This window comes from Pseudophryne corroboree, chromosome 10 (assembly GCF_028390025.1).
Source record: "Pseudophryne corroboree isolate aPseCor3 chromosome 10, aPseCor3.hap2, whole genome shotgun sequence".
Taxonomy (NCBI): domain Eukaryota; kingdom Metazoa; phylum Chordata; class Amphibia; order Anura; family Myobatrachidae; genus Pseudophryne; species Pseudophryne corroboree.
Window position 1 is genome coordinate 278,227,501 of NC_086453.1, and position 21,977 is coordinate 278,249,477.

Sequence of the window (21,977 nt, forward strand, 5' to 3'; positions counted from 1 at the left end):
GGACGGACTGCCTGCCGAGTTCCGACACAGAGGTAGCCACAGCCGTGAACTACCGCACTGTACACTGGTTGATAAAGAGATAGTAGTATACTCGTAACAACTAGTATGACTGACTATGACGGTATAAAGAATGAAAAAAAAACCACGGTTAGGTGGTATATATTATAATACAATTATGGATGGACGGACTGCCTGCCGACTGCCGACACAGAGGTAGCCACAGCCGTGAACTACCGCACTGTACACTGGTTGATAAAGAGATAGTAGTATACTCGTAACAACTAGTATGACACTATGACGGTATAAAGAATGAAAAAAAAACCACGGTTAGGTGGTATATATTATAATACAATTATGGATGGACGGACTGCCTGCCGACTGCCGACACAGAGGTAGCCACAGCCGTGAACTACCGCACTGTACACTGGTTGATAAAGAGATAGTAGTATACTCGTAACAACTAGTATGACACTATGACGGTATAAAGAATGAAAAAAAAACCACGGTTAGGTGGTATATATTATAATACAATTATGGATGGACGGACTGCCTGCCGAGTGCCGACACAGAGGTAGCCACAGCCGTGAACTACCGCACTGTACACTGGTTGATAAAGAGATAGTAGTATACTCGTAACAACTAGTATGACTGACTATGACGGTATAAAGAATGAAAAAAAAACCACGGTTAGGTGGTATATATTATAATACAATTATGGATGGACGGACTGCCTGCCGACTGCCGACACAGAGGTAGCCACAGCCGTGAACTACCGCACTGTACACTGGTTGATAAAGAGATAGTAGTATACTCGTAACAACTAGTATGACACTATGACGGTATAAAGAATGAAAAAAAAAACACGGTTAGGTGGTATATATTATAATACAATTATGGATGGACGGACTGCCTGCCGACTGCCGACACAGAGGTAGCCACAGCCGTGAACTACCGCACTGTACACTGGTTGATAAAGAGATAGTAGTATACTCGTAACAACTAGTATGACACTATGACGGTATAAAGAATGAAAAAAAAACCACGGTTAGGTGGTATATATTATAATAATACAATTATGGATGGACGGACTGCCTGCCGACTGCCGACACAGAGGTAGCCACAGCCGTGAACTACCGCACTGTACACTGGTTGATAAAGAGATAGTAGTATACTCGTAACAACTAGTATGACTATGACGACGGTATAAAGAAAGAAAAAAAAATACCACGGTTAGGTGGTATATAATTATACAATTATGGATGGACGGACTGCCTGCCGAGTGCCGACTGCCGACACAGAGGTAGCCACAGCCGTGAACTACCGCACTGTACTGTGTCTGCTGCTAATATAGACTGGTTGATAAAGAGATAGTATACAACAATATACTACTATACTGGTGGTCAGGCACTGGTCACCACTAGTCACACTGGCAGTGGCACTCCTGCAGCAAAAGTGTGCACTGTTTAATTTTAAATTAATATAATATTATGTACTCCTGGCTCCTGCTATAACAACCTGCAGTGCTCCCCAGTCTCCCCCACAATTATTATAAGCTTTTATACATTGATGTGCAGCACACTGGGCTGAGCTGAGTGCACACAGACTGAGTCACACTGTGTGACTGCTGTGTATCGTTTTTTTCAGGCAGAGAACGGATATAGCAGAGAACGGATATATTAAATAAAAGTTAACTTAACAACAACTGCACTGGTCACTGTGGTAAACTCTGTCTGCACAATCTCTCTCTCTCTCTCTCTCTTCTAATCTATTCTAATGGAGAGGACGCCAGCCACGTCCTCTCCCTATCAATCTCAATGCACGTGTGAAAATGGCGGCGACGCGCGGCTCCTTATATAGAATCCGAGTCTCGCGAGAATCCGACAGCGTCATGATGACATTCGGGCGCGCTCGGGTTAACCGAGCAAGGCGGGAAGATCCGAGTCGCTCGGACCCGTGAAAAAAAAAGTGAAGTTCGTGCGGGTTCGGATTCAAAGAAACCGAACCCGCTCATCTCTACTGCAAACGCATTGCACGTGGGCTAAATTGCGATTTCAGTTTGATTGACAGGAAGTGACTGTTCGTGGGTGTTAACATGGCGTTTGTGGGAAGTGGTTGGAAAACAACGGGGGCGGATCATGGCCGTTTTCAGGGAGGGGAATCTGACGTCATTTGCAATGAATTGCGACTAAAAACATGGCGCCGGTGTGACCGCATTCTTATTATTCTGAGTAGCCCTGGGTCAACCGGAATTGTTGATGGTACGCGATTTCTGCATATGCATTGCAATTTTGCAAATGCATCGGTGGGTGTCTTTTGCCTTTCTGGGCGGCTCTTCACATGCGATTTTTAGCAGAAGCCGGATTGAGAAAATCGCAATTTCTGTCTTAATAGCAATCCAAGATGAATTAGATCCTTAATCCTTAACAGATTATGGATTATACAATATTTTATATTTTCTTTAAAAACAATCAGCATGATGCAACTTTTACAATGTTAGCTTTTGCTGTTGTGTTCACCTGCAGTCTTGTATTCTCCACCTACTGTAGATGCGGCTCCTAGGAGCAGTAAAAGGCCCCCCCACACTCCGTTACTACGTCACCTGCCTCCCATGAACATGGCTACCACACAGAGGACTGAATTCATACCAAGGTCACTTGAAGGAAGGCCTAAGCCATGTATTCCTCCTGTAAGTGTTTATCAGCCTGAATTACAAATATTACACATACGGTAGGTATATGCATAACTGTGTACAACAGAAAGAGGGAATGTAAAACTCTCTGATTTGGAAAAACTGTCCTGATTCCAGTAAATTTCCAGTGAGGTGCAAGTCTCAGGATGTAAGAGGATGCGAATGGATGCAAAGCCACTAGAAACAAATCTTGTCTGTCCACAAGTCGCTGTCCTGACATTTCAGATGCTCAAAACACAAGTTGTCAGATACAAAACCCTGTGACTTTATAACTCACAGATTTGCCTCTGGCCAGCAAGATAACTGTAAATGCTGCTATCTCACCTGGCACTGTATGTTAAAGAACGCACACAATGCAGGGACTCATGGTTCCCTCATCTGGCTAGCAGGATGCCTGAAGCTGCACACTGAGCCAGTATTGCTGCTGTAGTGACGCCTGGAACCTTCATGCACACTACAAGCTGTACAGCCCCCCGGAGCATCCTGAGAATGGCCTGGGCAGTGCTGTTCTTCCCAGTAAATAGTAACCCCACCCCCTTGGCATGTAGTCATACATTCAAGGGGCATGGCCAGTACAGGGCACTGTAATGCCCTGTTATGGCGCTGACTATAGCTGGGGGAACATAGCATTAGACTCCCAACCAAAATGCCAATAAGCTGGTTGGTACCGGACTGTATTTTCTGAATCTCGGGAGAAAGCTGTTGCTCCTTCCTAGGAAAAGTTATCCCTCTGCTGATAGAACTAGGGCTTACTTGCTGACTTCTGGACTGGAGCATACACAGTGTAGCAAGGGGGAGGGTGGCACAGGAGCAGATGTGGGTGGTGTGGGGGCATGGTGGCACAATCACGTTATCTTGGCCCTGTCCCCTGCTACACAATGCCATGTTGACTGGGAAGTGGGCGGTACCAGGCGGCCACAGGCATTCTTTGACTACTCTTTTGGGTGTCTGGGAGAACTACCTGAGATTTGGGAACCTCCCGGACGCTCCATTAGAGTAGGCAAGTATGAGCTAGGGGCTGGCTCTTCCCATGCACATGTAGTAGTGTGTGCGCGGTAAGACCTGTCATGCCCAGTTTTAATGGCTGCTGGGGCACACTGGCAGTTGCACATGTAAAAATGTATGGAATTTTTATATATATTATGATAGTACATACTCAGAATTTAAACGTATTTAATAAAGACCTCTTCACACATCCCTAGTTGTCCACGTTTTAAACACTTAGATCCAGTGGCATCACCAGGAGGGAATGGGTGATGTGGACCGCACTGAGGGGCAGATTTATTAAGCTTGGTGAAGTGATAAAGTGGAAGGTGATAAAGGACCAGCCAATCAGATCCTAACTACCATGTCACAGGCTGGGTTTGAAAAATGACAGTCAGGAGCTGACTGGCTGGTTCTTTATCACCTTCCACTTTATCACTTCACCGAGCTTAATAAATCTGCCCCTGAGTGACACCATATAAGGCGGTGACACCAAAATAGCAGATCGCTGTAGTGCGATGGTAGGCCTTGCGTATGCGTGCATTATATCATCTGCTTAGAGAGGTTGGGGTCTGCCCAGCAGCTCCTGTAGCGCTGGGCCAGTCCTCATTATGACAAGAACGGGGCATGACACCCCCCCAAAACATCACACATCAGGGTGCGTGGTTTTACTGCCATGAGTCCCTGGGTCCCGGACCTATGGTGATGCCACTGCTTAGATCCACGGGGATGGTCCTCTTCAGTCCATGTCCTTTTTTTCATGATAGTGACCTACCAAGGGAATAAAGCTAGATACTGACCGGCACGCCACCCTGTGTGTCCACCTTGCTATAGAAACACCAGTCCTGGCTGGTAATGCTCTTCCCTCAATTTCTCCAACACTAGTGCTTGTCTTAAATTTTCGGGTCTTTTTAGCAAATCGAAGGCTATTACATCTCATTATTTAAAATGAGGGGAGGGAATACCGCACAGGAGATATTGAGTATAGAAAGTTAATTTTCTAGACCAAAATCAGGTAATTGCAAGAAAACGCTGTTTTCTAATTCTGATATTATTTGGTGGTGTACCCTGAGTCAGTAGGGGAACGTAGACAATGTGGAGGAGAAGAAGACTCTTTTGTGGGCGCACTCTTTACTTTACATAAATATAGAAAATAGTCAAAGTAGATAAAAATACAAATTTTAATAATTCAACAAAATATTTACTACACAATTAAGACAATTAGTGGTTCATCAAGAAGATAAATATGGTCAAATAATTAACAAAATATTTGAAATAGCACCATGTGCTGATATGAAATGAAAAAAATGGATTTTGGCTGACGGAAGAAAATTCTAGACGTTATATATTCAGTGGTATATTGTGCTAATAAGCCAATTACTGTTAAGCATTCCCCTGTAATATAGTCTGGATACTGGTAGTACTTAAGAGTAGTATGACACTGTCTGGTCTCCTGCCAGAGAAGATAAGAGCGGAGGGGGCGGAGGGGGGACAGGCAAAGAGTGGAAGTTGGAGAGCAGTGTGGATCTGCTGTCAGTGTTAGACACTATATGGGCTCAATCAATGAGCTCTACTACACTGAGTATTCCTCAATGGTCACCCACTTGAGTACTAACCCAAGTGGGTGACCATTGAGGAATACTCAGTGTAGTAGAGATCATTGATTGAGCCCATATAGTGTCTAACACTGACAGCAGATTCACACTGCTCTCCAACTTCCACTCTTTGCCTGTCCCCCCTCCGCCCCCTCCGCTCTTATCTTCTCTGGCAGGAGACCAGACAGTGTCATACTACTCTTAAGTACTACCAGTATCCAGACTATATTACAGGGGAATGCTTAACAGTAATTGGCTTATTAGCACAATATACCACTGAATATATAACGTCTAGAATTTTCTTCCGTCAGCCAAAATCCAGTTTCTTCATTTCATATCAGCACATGGTGCTATTTCAAATATTTTGTTAATTATTTGACCATATTTATCTTCTTGATGAACCACTAATTGTCTTAATTGTGTAGTAAATATTTTGTTGAATTATTAAAATTTGTATTTTTATCTACTTTGACTATTTTCTATATTTATGTAAAGTAAAGAGTGCGCCCACAAAAGAGTCTTCTTCTCCTCCACATCTCATTATTTATCTGCCAAAATCGTGATAAAATTGCAGCAATTTTCTGCACCTAAAAGTCGCTGAATAATTGTACTCTAATACATACCTCCCATGCTGGGGTTTACGTACAGTACCAAATCAGGCCCTTAGTAATCCTAAGAGGTGCAAGTGTCGCTTTGATAGTGGTTTACCACTAATTTTATGCATTATTTTAAGAATATTTATCATATGCTGTCACTTATATTTTTACGTATTTATTTACAGGTGATTTATCTTAATTTGTGTCTTGTGATAAGTGTGTAATTACTTTTTATGCATATGGTCTAATATAGTTTATAGTTGTTGTTGCAGTCCCACTCCTATTATAATCTTTGCTCCTAAGATATAAAATATTTGTAATACGTATCCTCTTGCTTAATTTCACATACAAGGCTTTACAGATTGTGAACAGCCTATTTATTTAGTCACAATTGTCATTTATTAGTGTCTATTTCTCAATAAGTCTATGAATATAACTGTGCTGTATCTGACACAGATACACACTGGGGGGAATCAAATTAGCCCTGATAATTTTTCTGGTATGAAAAGTGGGAGTTTTTCACTTTTTTTTTTTTTTTTCATGATTTTTTTTTTCTCTCCAAAGTCAATCATCCCACGTTTTCTTATGCTTGAAAAATTATCTATTTTTCAGGCAGGTGAAAAAAATCTCAGATGACTGTCGGCTTCAGGGCTAATTGGATAGTCCGAGGGATCAATTAACCTGTGGTTAATTACCGCAGCAAATTTAATTCCCCCCTATATATGACTCAAATAATGTAAGATGCTCTATTCATTTGAGGCTTCCATTATATGTCCATAAACTATCCATTGCAATATTAAGTCTGATCAGAAGTCTCCTTCGTACTCTATATACAGGAGAGTTATTACCTGGGCCCAGAGAAGCCGCTGCTTAACCAGACTGTTTATGGGCTGGACTATCCTCCTAAAGATGCAGAAAGAATTAAGCCTACAAGGCCTCCGGACAACCTGCGCCCTTTGCCTCCATCAGGGACTCACCACAGTACAACCAACAGGGAGCTTTACAGACAGTGGTACACAGAGCGCCAACCACAATATGGAGAATTGCCGGCTCTTGCAGGTACCAAAATTTTATCCCTCACTCCCCTCAAAAAGAAATAAATAGAAATATCCAAAAAATATGCAGGGGTGCAAGGGGGCATTTATGATTATAAATGTATTTTAGTTTTCATCTTTAAGGGGTTTTTTTTGTATAATAACTGTATATACTGTACACTGATATTATATCAAGAATTCTTTATCGCAAAACAGATTTGTTTTCTATATTTGTAAAAGAATCATGAAATGTGTTGAATTTGCGAGAAGCAGAAAAAGTACTGGTCACCAGGGAGTCTGCCACTTCCGTAAATAGAAAAATGTTGAAGACATGAATAGGAGGCATTGCAGTGTAATGTATGCACAAATAGGAAAAGTGTGCATGTGTATGTATATATATATATATATATATATATATATATATATATATAAAATCAAGGAAAAACTGCGACACTCGGAGACTTAAAGCAAAAAACGGTGTATTAAATATGACACATGAACTCCAACGTTTCGGGGCCGGCACGCCCCTTCGTCAAGGCTATACAGCAATGCTGTATAGCCTTGACGAAGGGGCGTGCCGGCCCCGAAACGTTGGAGTTCATGTGTCATATTTAATACACCGTTTTTTGCTTTAAGTCTCCGAGTGCCGCAGTTTTTTCTTGATTGTCTACAAGCTACCTGATATTGGGGGCACCGGAGCAGCAAGTTCATTATTTAGTGGAGTGCCGGTCCACATAGTGGATAGATAGATATATATATATATATATATATATATATATATATAATAGCGATCCCTGAACAGGGAGATGCACTCTCCTCAAAAAAAATCAGTCCAATCCAAATAATATCGTCTTTAAAATCCAATGTACTAGCTCAGTTAGTCAACGTTTCGATTCCAATGTAGAATCTTTGTCAAGACGAGCATATTAGTGACATCCAAATGTATATGTATATCATTAAAGTTAGTTCAAAGCCCTCAGAGACAACAAATACACTATTGATGTAGTGGCTGTAATTTCACACAAATGGGGCCAATTTGACACCTATCGGTGTATCCATTCCAACAATACTTTATACCCCACAGGTCGGCTTGTACACATCAGAGCATCAGGACAGGGCTGTCCTGATGCTCTGATGTGTACAAGCCGACCTGTGGGGTATAAAGTATTGTTGGAATGGATACACCGATAGGTGTCAAATTGGCCCCATTTGTGTGAAATTACAGCCACTACATCAATAGTGTATTTGTTGTCTCTGAGGGCTTTGAACTAACTTTAATGATGTAGATATACATTTGGATGTCACTAATATGCTCGTCTTGACAAAGATTCTACATTGGAATCGAAACGTTGACTAACTGAGCTAGTACATTGGATATTAAAGACGATATTATTTGGATTGGACTGATTTTTTTTCAGGAGAGTGCATCTCCCTGTTCAGGGATCGCTATTATATTTGTGGACTCATTAATTTAATGTATCCTCCACTGGGTGCACCCCGCTGTTGCTATTAAGAAGATGAGAGTGCGGGTTTATTTGTATATATATATATATATATATATATATATATATATATATATGCTCCATCAGGTTAGGTGGGAAGCGTCGGTGCACGGCCATTTTCATATCTCTCCAGACATGTTCAATCGGATTCAAGTCTGGGCTCTGGCTGGGCCACTCAAGGACTTTCACAGAGTTGTCCCGAAGCCACTCCTCTGATATCTGGGCTGTGTGCTTAGGGTCGTTGTCCTGCTGAATGATGAACCGTGGCTCCAGTCTGAGGTCAAGGAGCAGGTTTTCATCCAGGATTTATGCCTCAAGACAATCCTGTTGTCTACAGACAATTCCTTTGACTTCATGTTTGGTTTGTGTTCAGACATGCACTGTCAAGTGTGGGACCTTATATAGACAGGTGTGTGCCATCCCAAATTATGTCCAATCAACTGAATTTACCACAGGTGGACTCCAATTAAACTGTAGGAGCATCTCAAAGATGATCAGTGGAAACAGGATGCACCTGAGCTCAAATTTGAGCTTCATGGCAAAGGCTGTGAATACTTATGTACATGTGATTTCTTCGTTTTTCATTTTTAATAGATTTGCAAAAAATCTAGAAAAAACTTTTTTCACGTTGTCATTATGAGGTGTTGTGTGTAGAAATATGAGGGAAAAAATCAATTTATTCCATTTGGAATAAGGCTGTACCATAACAAAATGTGGAAAAAGTGAAGCGCTGTGAATACTTTCTGGATGATCTGTAAATAAATGTTAATCCATAGTTCTTGGCGTTACCCGAGGTACAACCGTAGCAGATACGGTAAAAAGTGACAGGACCATTTTTGTAGTTTCTTAAATTCTACACACTGGAGGTGCAATCCAAATTTTGATCCGATTGTCCGTTTGGGCGTTTTCGTTCACACAACGCAAGCCACGCTTCGGTGATTATGTCATTATGTCAACCCCGTTGACCCACTTTTCATCCCTATTGGGGAGGTATATTAAAATTCTAAATCCGTAGTTTTCCTATTTCCCACCTGAAGAATACCTTCAATTTCAGCTTCCTAACATTTCAGGAAGTATGAGAATTAGTGATGAGTCAGTCAGTCAGTCAGTGAGGGCTGTCGCATATATATATATATATATATATACACACACACACACACACACCCCTACATGAAAATGTGACACAGGTACAATGGGCTTGACCAGAATACATATCTATGTTTTTTGTACATATATGGGGGTCAGTGTTTAAACTGTTAATAGTGATTTCCTTCAAAATTAGATAAATTATCAGAAATGCTGTTAAAGTGGCTGTAGAAAGTAATGTCACTAATAATTACAGTGGGCAGCCTTTTTGCATTGTAAAATAATTGGGGGTGGATCAAGAGAGTGAGAGCCCATGTGCAGCCCCCGTATACTCCCTGCCCCCCTTGCTAGCGAACTGTGCCAGAGTCTACTGCGCATATGACGATCTCTAGGGAAATGGCACAGACAGAGCCAGCCATAGGCATAGGCAAACTAGGCAATTGCCTAGGGCATTTGATATGCCTAGGGGCATCAACAGCTTCTGCTGATTAAAATGGTATGCAGCATGCCTATATTCTGTGTGTAGCATTTCATATGCAGATACAGCCACAGTCTCACGCAGTATATAGGCATGCTGCATATCATTTTAATCAGCAGAAGCTGCTTGTGCATCCTAGCCACATATCAATGCAAATAAGATGCATTTTCATAAAAAAAGGTATGCCCGACGTTAGCATTGAGGAAAGATTTATGAGGACACATCTGTATCCAAGCAGAGGCAGATGTCACAGTGTTAGTGGTAGTGTGAGTGCTGTGTGCATGTGAGTGGGTTGGTTGTGCAGTAGTGTTCGGAATATGTGTAAGGGGCACTATGTGTGTCATTATGTGTATAGGGGCACTAATAATGTGCAGCAAATGTGTAGGGGGCACTATGTGTGTCATTATGTGTATAAGGGCATTAATAATGTGCGGCATATGTGTAAGGGACATTATGTGTAAAAGGGCATTAATAAAGGTTGTCATAATGTGTAAGGCGCATTATGTTTATAAGGGCATTAATAAGGTGTCTCATGTGTAAGGGGCATTACTGTGTGGAATTAGGTGTATAAATTAATTACTAATGTGTGGCATTATGTGTATAAGGTGCTCTACTATGTGGCATTGCATATAGAAAGGGCACTACTGTGTCGTCTAATGTGAATAAAGAGCAATAGAGTGTGGTGTAATGTGAATAAGGAGCAATTCAGTGTGATGTAATGTGAATAAGGGGCTCTACTGTGAGGAGTAACGTTTATAAGGTAAAGTGATACTGCTGTGGGATGTAATATGAATTATGGACACTATCACATGATCAAATGTGAATAAAGTGGCAGTACTGTGTGGCGTAATTGGATTTGGGGTTACTATTGTGTGGCCATGCCCCTTGCCAGCAAAAACACACCCCTTTTTGGGCTGTGTGCCAAATGTGCGAACTGTTCCTATTTAAAATATAGGGCATACAAACATAAAAATAAGGACTGCTATAGGTGAGGAGTGATGGTGCTGGGAAAGAGGTGCAAGGTCAGAGGCGGAACCAGCGGTGGTGCTAGGGGGCACAAGCCAAAATCTTGCCTAGGGCATCATATTGGTTATGGCCGGCTCTGGGCACAGACTACGTTTTGTTGGATGATTTCTGTCGTTCACACCGTTTTCACATTATTTTAGTTTCACTCACGTATTAAATGGCTTTTGGAGCAGTTTTTGTGAAAGACTGCTCCAAACCCTTTAATTCGCATTTTTTTTAGTAATCAGATCGCATTTCCATACTTATAATGGGAAATGCGATCTGGACAAATTTACAAAAAAACCTGACCACTCTGATACAGTAATTACAGCAGCTTCAGCTGGCGTAATCACAGGGATCATTGCAATATCCCTACTTTTGCACAGCTTTCTCTGCCCCAGGCGAAAAATACTCTGATAATGCTGCGGAGGGCTTTTGCAAAGATAGAGCTTTCTCGCAAACTCTGTCCCTGCATGCGATTATTGATACATCTATGCGATGTATACAATAATCGCATTGAGAGTTTGGTCAATTTTATCACAGACACCCTGCATCCTGAGATGCGGATGGTGATAAATCGGCCCCTAAATAACAACTTAAACCAAATTCATGGGGAATTCAATTGTTTTGGGCGTCTAATAATCCTGTCTAAACAGGACTTTTGAGACGGTCAAACAACTGTCAGAATTCTTGTTGGACGCACATGGATATCGTGCCTGTCACGCCCAAACAGACAGGGTTTAGTCTTGTAAAATGGCTAAACCCATCTAAAGTCCTTGTTTGGGTGTCCAAACTGTCATGCGGACAACCAAAGTGCCAACTTTGCGCACATTTCTCCTCGCACCTCTGAAGGCTGCAAGAAAAAAAAATGTCAACCCCACTGCTACCAGGCGTCTAAACAGAGTAATAATTGAATTGCTTCGTTTTGCACTACCTAGTGGTAGCTGCATTGTATAACAACTGAATCCTCCCATTATTTGTACAATGTCCAGGTGGTATTACCTGCAGTATTCCCTTTAATGAGAAGGTATAAACATAATCCAGGCCAGGTCTTTTCCTCACATCACCTCTTTGCGATATGCACCTGTACAAGAATTAGATCTGGGGAACTCCCAAGGCATGTGTTCTTATTTCCCTATTAGAGAACGATATTATGTCCATTAAATTCATCTGCCAGCAAGTTAATACAGCTGTACGGTAGAGGTCACACAATGCAGTAAAATGTTCAAAAGTGATGGGTATTGGGTATCTAATAAAGCTAGTACTGAATGACACAATATTAGATTGACTTGCATTTTGTATTATTCTTTGGTACTGTAGCAAACACAGTCATGCATATCAATGTTCACTGAAAGAATACAGGATATGCAGATATATCTCTATAGCCAGAACACAGTTATTTTGAAGGTCATTCTCATCTACCTGTCATCCCAGGAGCTCTCCTATTCCCCGGTGATGTGTGTGACATGAGAACAACGACCCAGGACCATTTTGTAGAGAAGAAGATAAAGAGAGTGGAGCCAGTGAGAGCATCTAAAGATCACCTGACTATTGAAGGTAAAGTCGTATAGGGTAGACACAACGGAAGGGGTAAAATAAATGATTGATGACCTAGCTAGGCTTGAGAAATGATCAAGAACATGGCAACTACAGTTTAATGCTAAAAAATGCAAAATCATGCACTGGGGTCTCAAAAATCCAAAGGCTAAATATAGTATCAAGGGTACTATAATGGAAACTACTGAGGAGGAAAGGGATTTAGGAGTCACTATTTCAAGTGACTTAAAGGCAGGAAAGCGATGCAACAAAGAAATGAGAAAGGCAAGTCAGATGCTTGGTTGCGTAGCGAGAGGAATCAGTAGCAGGAAAAAAGAAGTAATAATGCCACTGTGTAGGTCATTGGTACGGCCTCATCTAGAATACTGTGTCCAGTTCTGGAGACCATATCTCCAGAAGGATATAAATACATTAGAGAGTTTACAAAGAAGGGCAACTAAAATGGTGCATGGCCTACATCACAAAACTTATCCGGAAAGGCTAAAAGATCTTAACATGTATAGTATGGAGGAAAGAAGGGAAAGGGGAGACATGATAGAAACTTTCATATATATCAAGGGTTTTAACAAAGTTCAGGAGGGAAACATTCTTCAAAGGAAGAGAAGTACATGGAACTCGAGGACATACACTGAAACTGGAGGGAGGCAGGTTCAGGGGAAATATAAGGAAAAATTACTTCACAGAAAGGGTAGTGGATAAGTGGAATAGCCTCCCATCAGATATGGTAGAGGCTAAGACTGTAGAGAAATTTAAACATGCTTGGGATAGGCATATGAATATCCTTACAACGAATTAAGGTTTCAAAAGGGTTGAGATTACCTAAAGGATAAAAAAAAAAAGGGGCAGACTAGATGGGCCAAGTGGTTCTTATCTGCCGTCAAATTCTATGTTTCTATGTAAGTGGAGATCAGACGTAGCTACTAAGCCTACCATAAAGGTACCACAGATTTACGAACAGTACCAGACATTGAGGTGGTTGGGGTGTAGACACCGGGAACACAACTGTAAGATATGAATGGTTCCCAAGCAAGAATCACATTATTGGGGCAATAAACAGCTTGTTATTTAGGGAAGGCTTATACAGACACCTTACTGGTTTAGCAAAACTCTATGCCTTCTAGTGCGGTGTCCTTGCTATGCATTACCGGTTCCATCCTGGTTACCTACTACACTTTACCAGTTCCAGCCCAGTTACCTGCTATGCATTACCAGTTCCAGCCCAGTTACACACTACGCATTACCGGTTTAAGCCTAGTTACTCGCTATGCATTAGCGGTCCCAGCCTGGTTACTTGCTATGCATTACTGGTCCCAGCCTGGTTACTTGCTATGCATTACTGGTCCCAGCCTGGTTACCTGCTATGCATTACTAGTCCCAGTTACCCATTTCCTATTACCAGTCCTAGCTAAAGGTGGGTACACACTGGCCAATATATCGGCCGTTCTCTTGAACGGACGATATATCGCGGGTCCATCGGCCAGTGTGTACGGGCGATATGTCTGTGAACTCCGTAATTCACAGACATATCACGTCAGCCCCGCAGCACAGCCGACGGCCAATATATCTACCGATATATTGTCGCTTCACTGTGTGTGTACGTGCGGTTGGCCGACCACCCATACACATGCTGCGGCAGCCGGCGGTGATTGACAGCTGAACTGGGCGGGCATGTGTATACGCCCGCCCAGTTCATGACATCAGTCCCCGACGGATCGGGCAGTGTGTATGCTCAACACACTGCCCGATCCCTCCATAGATATATCTGCCGATCAATTGATCGGCAGATATATCTATCAGTGTGTACCCACCTTAAGTTACCTGTTACACATATTACTGGATTTAACCGTTGTTCCACTACCACCTGCTTTCATTTTCCAGTTATTATCAGACTCTGTCCATTTATGCCACTCCTAATACAAGAATCCATTTAATTCTTTTCTCATAATGCATCACCTCATAGCCCTCCTGTCTAGTGCCTAGTAACACTCCTCTATACGGTCTTCTTAGTGCCTCTATGCAGAGAAACCTAATGAAGTCTCCAAGCTTTCTGCATGTAGCATCCAGTCCAACTCCTACCACAAGTTCTAATACAAGTACAGAAAATTGTGAAGATGCAGAGCCCTCACTTTCTCCTAAAATATGATGTGTAAATCATGTAAATGACTGAGTTCTGCACTCCCACTCACCCTCTCCATACAATGAACAAGTTCATTTACATCCAGGAACAACTCTTTTGTCTAGGTGAACATTATATGACGACAACAACCAAGTCTACTTTCCATCCTCTGCCTTTGGAAAAAGTAAAAGAAACCATGCAACCTGCTCCGAAAAAGGTCATCAAACGCCCACCAGTGAAGCTGACAACCAAGTATCAAAGTGATTTCTCCATCTGCTACCCCATAGAGCCAAACAGACCAGCTCCACCGCCCACTGACAACCTGGCAGTAAACCCACATTGCAGGTGAGAATAGGTGGAGTATGTGCAAAGGACAGGCTATGCTGAGGATTATCTGAGCACACATTGCATTGTTTTCTTGGCCATCAGCAATGACTTTCAGACTGTTCAGAGAGAGACGTTCCCTGGCTGGGATCCTTTGCTGCACCCTCGACCTGAGCCAGCCCATTTAAAGGAGGAGCTTACTTCCATGGATAGGGAGCGGGGAGGACAAGTAGATGGGAATACAGTCACAAAGGTAATATTATTTATTTGTATATATATCTTATAAGGAAGAAATACATTGACAGTCAACTCTCATTATTAAGTATGTTCTGATCTTTGTGGACTGTTCTAATCATTCTTACATTAGCTTCATATTATGGTCTATTACTTTACATACACCGTTATTTTACACTAAGATGCATATCCTTTTTCCTTTTAATGATCTTTTATTTATTAGACGCCAAAAGGTGTACTTGGTGAGGGAGTGCACTCTACAGGAGGGGTGAGCTGCACAGGATAATTTGGAGGAAGTGACCGGAGTAGATGGGAGACTGCATTTGGAGTATGAGCTGAGAGGGTGGGAGTGAGTGTGGACCGAGATAAGGCTGGAGATGTGGTTGGGGGAAAAGTGATTTATATGTAAGGGTGAACAGTTTCAACGGGATTCTGAAGGGGATAGGTAGTCAGTGAAGCAGGTTGCAGATGTCATGCATCAAGAGATGAGAATTAGCCTTTCAACAGTGTAAAGGATAACTTCCAGTGGAGAGAATTGACATAGGAGAACAGGAAGGAGAAGTAGTCAAGGTGGGAGAATATAAGTGCATATCGTACCCTCATATTTCCTTTGACATTATCATACCTGATATTGCCACCTGAATTTTTGCTCCTTATCATGCTGTGTATTATATCTACCTTGTACACAACCACAATCCTTGCCTAAATATCTGCGTTCCTCTTGTATTTTGCTGCTTTAAAAATTAAGGTCAATTTCTTATTACTTTCTTCTATTGTCAGCCATAGTTTCTTACTGGTTAATGTTACACTACCAAGCACACACCCTTCATTCATAGCCTAGCCTCCAAACTCTTCTTGGGTAATTAGAAGCAAAAAAAATATCTCCAGTGTACAAAGTACGTCATATCCAATTTGGCACGTACAATTGGATTTCTGATAAACTGGCCCTAACTCATCGTTAACTCCTTCATTTACTTGACCTCACCCTTCATTCATTGTATAATTGTTTAAATTCTGCTGTTATTACCCATGCACCATTTCCACGCGTCAGACTGCACCTCACCCTGGATGCTAGACAGCTTCTCAACTGCGACTTCATACTCTCTAATCTTCTTCTCCTCCAATTTTCCCTTTTTAAATCTGCTTGTCTTGCAATCCCTGTCCTACAGCCTCTGACTGGCTCCGGAATATGACACTGTGCACCTGCTTAGCATCATGTTCTCAGGGAGAGTCTTTCACAAATGTGTAAGTCTCCTCTCATGTTCCAGATGTGTAAGTCGTAGGGACAACGGTTAATGCTACCGCTGTCCCTGTGAGTTGCTTTTAGTACATAGCAGGGATATTTTCATAGAGAATGGGAATATCTATCACGAGGCAGACTGTTATTAATTGGGGTACCTGCCACGATTATTAATATATAGACTTCTAACCCTTATTATTGTACATTTATATTTAGTCATGAAGTTAAAATCTCACTAGTAAGTAATATCAAGGGGTAAATGTAATGTGTGCGAGAAGCCGTATATCACACCCTGTCAGCTTCTGTAGTGAAATAGAAAATAATGAGCTGTTGTCAGCGATATTCCGTGGTCTACACGACATCTTCCATCCAATGTGGCAGATGGACATTCTCCTATAATTGTGTTATTACAGCACAGGACAACTTGATGATAATGCCATAGTTTCCCCTTACAGTATTTCCTGGTCTTCATAATTACCCTTACATATTCATGTTCCCTTTTTCATGGTTCTTTTTCCTTATTTTGAATTCAATAAAAAGAAAAAAATTGTTTCTACTACAACATAACTTGTCTTGTTTGGAACCAGCTAATACATCTACCCATCAATATATTCACGTATGTGCTCATCATATTTATTGTTTTAGTTGTCATTTCTGCCACCTGAGCCACAGTCCTTGGAGCCAGTCAGGCGACCACGGTCAGTCCTCCGACCACTAAATGCCAGGTTTGATGGTACCACCCACAGTAGAAGTGTGTTCAAGGACTGGGGCGTTCAACCACGACTGCGGTGCGGAGATCCCATGGATGGTGTCTCACTGAGACCTCTGGTGAGGCTATAAAACGCTGCATGCAAAACTACATAGAGATATTATAGTAACATAGTTGTTGAGGTTGAAAAAAAAAACAATGGGGCTAATTCAGACCTGATAGTAGCCGTGCAAAATTTTGCACTGCTACGAATCAGCCACCCAGAAATGCGCCCCGCATGTCTGGCCCTCCCCCCGCTGCACGGGTGCTGTTGCACCCGACGAGTAAGTCCCTACCTGCGCAGCATTGCTGCACTGGCAGGCGACTTTTCACCGCGTCCTGGGTCGCAGCGGCTGCGTGTGATGTCACGCAGCCGCCGTGGCCCGCCTCCCCCCACGTGGCCCAGGCGCGCCTGCGTTGCCCGGACCGTGCCTCCAAACCGGTGGCCGGACGCCGCCGGCCTGCCCCTCCCACTCAGCGAACGGGCAGAGGCGATCGCTGGACTGAGATGCCGATCACATCTCTGGCATGCACATGCACACAGCAGCGCATGCGCAGTTCACACCTGATCGCCCACTGTACGAAACGCACAGCAGCGATCAGGTCAGAATTAGCCCCAATGTGTCCATTGAGTTCAACCTATATTTGATATGCTGCTATGCTCTGGATTTACTATGATTGCCCTAGATACTACCATACATTATTATTAAAGGTTGTATCCTTGGATGCCTTTTTCAGCTACAACTTTGTCTAACCCTTTTTTAAACATATCAGTTGAGTCAGCTATTACAACCTTTTCTGGCAGAGAGTTCTATATCTTTACAGCCCTTACTGTGAAGAAACTCTTCCTTCGCTGGGTATGATACTTTCTCTCCTCTAACTTTAGGGGGTGACCGTGGGTCCCGTGTACAGATCTCTTGATAAACAAATCGCCTGATAGTTCCATGTATTGTCACTTAATGAATTGGAATGGATACATTTCTGAATGAAAATTATATCCAAGGTTATAATATTTAAAATATCAAAATGGTTAATCCGGGGGCTATAGTAGTTAACTAGTCATAAAACATTACTCAACGGGTATGAAGATTCATCACAACTTAATACAGGTTGAACACGATGGGCAAATTGCTCCTTTTCAACCTTAATTACTATGGTACTATGTTTAATTTATAAATATTAATCATGTCTCCTCTTAGACGCCTCTTTTCTAATTTAAGCATTTCTAACCTAGTTAGCCTTTCTAATGATTCTAAGCCCTTAATCAATTTTGTAGCTCTTCTCAGAACCTTTTCAAGTTCCATTATGTCTCTTTTATAGTGTGGTGCCCAGAACTGTACACCACATTCCAGATGCGGCCGTACCAAAGATTTATACAGTGGCAGGATTATACTGGCTTTCCTTGTCTCTATTCCCCATTTTATGCAAGCTAATACCTTATTGGCCTTTGCTGCTGCACCCTGACATTGGGCACTGCTACTAAGTCTACTGTCAGTAAGCACCCCCAAATCCTTCTCCATTACCAATTTTCCTACATTTGCCCCATTTACTTTATAGATTGCATATTTTTTTGTTGTTGTTTCAAAATGCATAACTTTTCATTTCTCTATAATAAACCTCATACTCCACTTAGCTGCCCAATCTTCCAGTTTAATTAAGTCGTTCTGTACAGAGTCTACATCCTGATCTGATTTAATTATCTTACACAGTTTAGTGTCATATGCAAAAATGGACACTTTGCTCTCAACTGTCTCCTATGTCATTTATCAATATGTTTAACAGAAGTTGCCCTAGTACAGACCCTTGAGGTACACCACCTAATACTTTAGCACAGCTTGAAAATGTTCAGTTGACCACCACTCTCTGTTCCCTATTTTCCAACCAATTTTTGACCCAAGTACAAATGTTGCGTCGTAGGCCAAGCTCTCATAATTTATAAATCAACCTCGTGTGAGGCACTGTGTCAAAAGCTTTAGCAAAATCTAAAAAGACCACATCCACAGCGTTTCCTAGGTCTAAGTTCTCACTCCTCCATAGAAGCTAATTCAGTTAGTCTGACATGACCTATCCCTCACAAAGCCATGCGGGCTCCTACTAATGATCTTATAGCACCCTATGTACTCCTGAATGCTATCCCTTAATATACCTTCCAATATTTTCCACACTATAAATATCAAACTTACCGGTCTATCATTTTCAGGATGTCTTACTTGCCTTTTTAAATAATGGCACTACATCTGCTATTCGCCAGTCCCTTGGTACCTAGCCTGATGTGATTGAATCTTTGAAGATTAAGTATAAGAGCCTTGCTAATTCTGAGCTTAGCTCCATAAGAACTCTTGGGTGTAATCCATCAAATTCCGGAGATTTATTAATCTTAATTTTACTTAGTCGCTCACGGACTTCATTCTCACTCAAGCAAGTATCTTGTTACGGGACATTATCATTTCTGTTATTATGTAATATTCCCACCATTTTTTTCTCGCTAGTAAATACTGATGAAAATAATTTGTTTAATTTCTCTGCTTTTTCTAGTTTTCAATAATCAATTCTCCTAAGTCACTTTTTAAGGGTCCTATGTTAACCTTTTTTTAACCTTTTTCCATTGATAGTCTTAAAAAAAAGTTTTTAGGATTTGCTGTGCTTTCCTTTGCAATTTGCATTTCAGTTTCTATTTTAGCAGTTCTGATTCCCTTTTTGCACTTTTTGTTACATTCTTTGTAGTAATGGAAGGACTCCACATTCCAATCTGATTTAAACACATTAAATGCTCGCCTCTTTTTATCCATTTCTATCCTTTCCTTCTTATTAAACCACATTGGTTTAAACTTGGTACTCTTGCCTTTTTTGCCCATGGGAGTGAACTTACTGTATGTGTAAACTTGCCCAGCAACATTTTAAAGGTATGCACATTTCTGCAGTTCTCTTACCTTTAAACAATGTATCCCAATCTATGGGGGTCATTCAGATCTGATCGCTGGGCTGCGTTTTTTGCTGTCCTGCTATCAGATAGTTGCCACCTACAGGGGGAGTGTATTTTTGCTGTGCAAGTGTGCATTCTTAAGTGTAGCAGAGCTGCTCAAAATCAGAGTGTGCAGTCTCTGCGCAGCCCAGGACTTACACTTCCAGTGCAATTTCATCCTGCTGATCGTGGCCGGAGCTGACGTCAGACACCCTCCCTGAAAACACTTGAGCCCGTCTGCGTTTTTCCGGACATTCCTTGAAAATGGTCAGTTGCCACCCACAAACAGCCTCTTCCTGTCAATCACCTTGCGAACGTCTGTGCAAATGGATCCTTCACACCATCCCGTCGCTGACCGCCGATGCCCGTTGTAGCCGTCCGACGCGCCTGTGCATTGCAGCTCAGATGCATGCGCAGTTTGGATCTCATCACCCGCAGTGTTAAACGCACAGCAGCGATCAGATCTGAAAGACCCCCTTTGTTCTTTAGAGAATGCTTAAGCATAGTAAACTTTGCTTTTCTAAAATTAAAAGTCTTAGTTGAACCCTTATATTGATGCTTTTGGAAACTTATTTCGAATGAGACCATATTATGATTGCTATTTCCCAAGGGCTCCCTAACATTAATATTTGATATTACCTCCACATTATTTGTCATTACTAGGTCCAGTATAGTCCTATTTCTAGTTGGTTCCTCATTCCATCATTATTAGCTCTGATTGTTCATTATATCAATTCTACCAAAAAAAAAAAATATTCCCCTGGAAATAAAGCCTAACTTCTATACTGCTATCCATAGGTGAAGCTTGACAGTGAGACCACAACAGGGACAACATTCATACAGAAAAAGGGAGAATTGGTGAGGACCTGCAAGCCTGCGAAGGACAACTTAGAGCTAACGGGAGATAGGGACTTCTCTACCATCCACAAAGAGACATACAGGTATAAAGATTATTGGACGGCAGCCCTGACAATTGGTCAATTGCCATAGCATCAGTGTTTTTCTTATATGAAAACGGTGCCCGTACCTACTCTAAACTCGCCTACAGCTAACTGGTGGGCCTGGAGCTAGGTGTCTCCAGGTATATAAAGCAGCTGGCACATGCTGGTGATACAAGTTCCAGGCAGGACTGTTAATATATACTGTACAGTACCAGCGATGATGGTAGACTAACTTCCTGTTTCTGGAGGAAAAGGTGGTGGGCACTGGGTACCATTGAGTACCATCAGAAAAAGCATTATTGTGTACTGAAATAGAGAACTGAAGATTTTCTAATCTACCTATACTTTAACCCTATGATGTTAAATAGCCCAATTAGCCCACCTCACATAAAAACCTTTTCTGTAGGGCAATGAGGCTGCACATACAAGACAAACAAATTATGCCAAATGAGAAAATAGGATTTTGGTACTTACCAGGTAAATCCTTTTCTTTGAATCCATAGGGGGCACTGGAGTACTCTTGGGATATGGACGGCTTTAGTAGAACAAAAGGCACTGAATATTTAAATTTAGTAACTCTCCTCCCCTCCATATTTCCAGAGTACCTCAGTGTTTTTTTACTGAGCCGAACAGGAGCGATAGAGAGGATGACAATGGAGAATTACATATAACATAACGGACAACAATAAAAGTTGACACATAACGTTACTGACAACTAAACAGTTGACACCCTAACCAATAGAACTTGAAAATTTGAAACAGTCGGTGAGAATGTGTTACCATAAGATCCCCTGAACTTACCACAAACCAGGTAAAACTGCTCTGGGTGGGCGTCCAGTGCCCCCTATGGATTCAAAGAAAAGGATTTACCTGGTAAGTACCAAAA

The 21,977-nt window shown here is 41.8% G+C and overlaps 1 protein-coding gene across 2 annotated transcripts in view; it reads left to right on the forward strand.

The window, feature by feature from the left end:
• The window catches only part of LOC134966499 (stabilizer of axonemal microtubules 1-like), a 48,907-nt gene that overhangs the window by 15,890 nt on the left and 11,040 nt on the right, over positions 1-21,977 (forward strand). For both annotated transcript variants that reach the window (XM_063943281.1, XM_063943282.1), the window contains exons 3-9: positions 2,547-2,686; positions 6,701-6,923; positions 12,404-12,526; positions 14,768-14,987; positions 15,072-15,219; positions 17,086-17,268; positions 20,949-21,091. In XM_063943281.1, the coding sequence (XP_063799351.1) occupies positions 2,547-2,686; positions 6,701-6,923; positions 12,404-12,526; positions 14,768-14,987; positions 15,072-15,219; positions 17,086-17,268; positions 20,949-21,091 (1,180 nt within the window). The remainder of the gene's footprint in view (positions 1-2,546; positions 2,687-6,700; positions 6,924-12,403; positions 12,527-14,767; positions 14,988-15,071; positions 15,220-17,085; positions 17,269-20,948; positions 21,092-21,977) is intronic.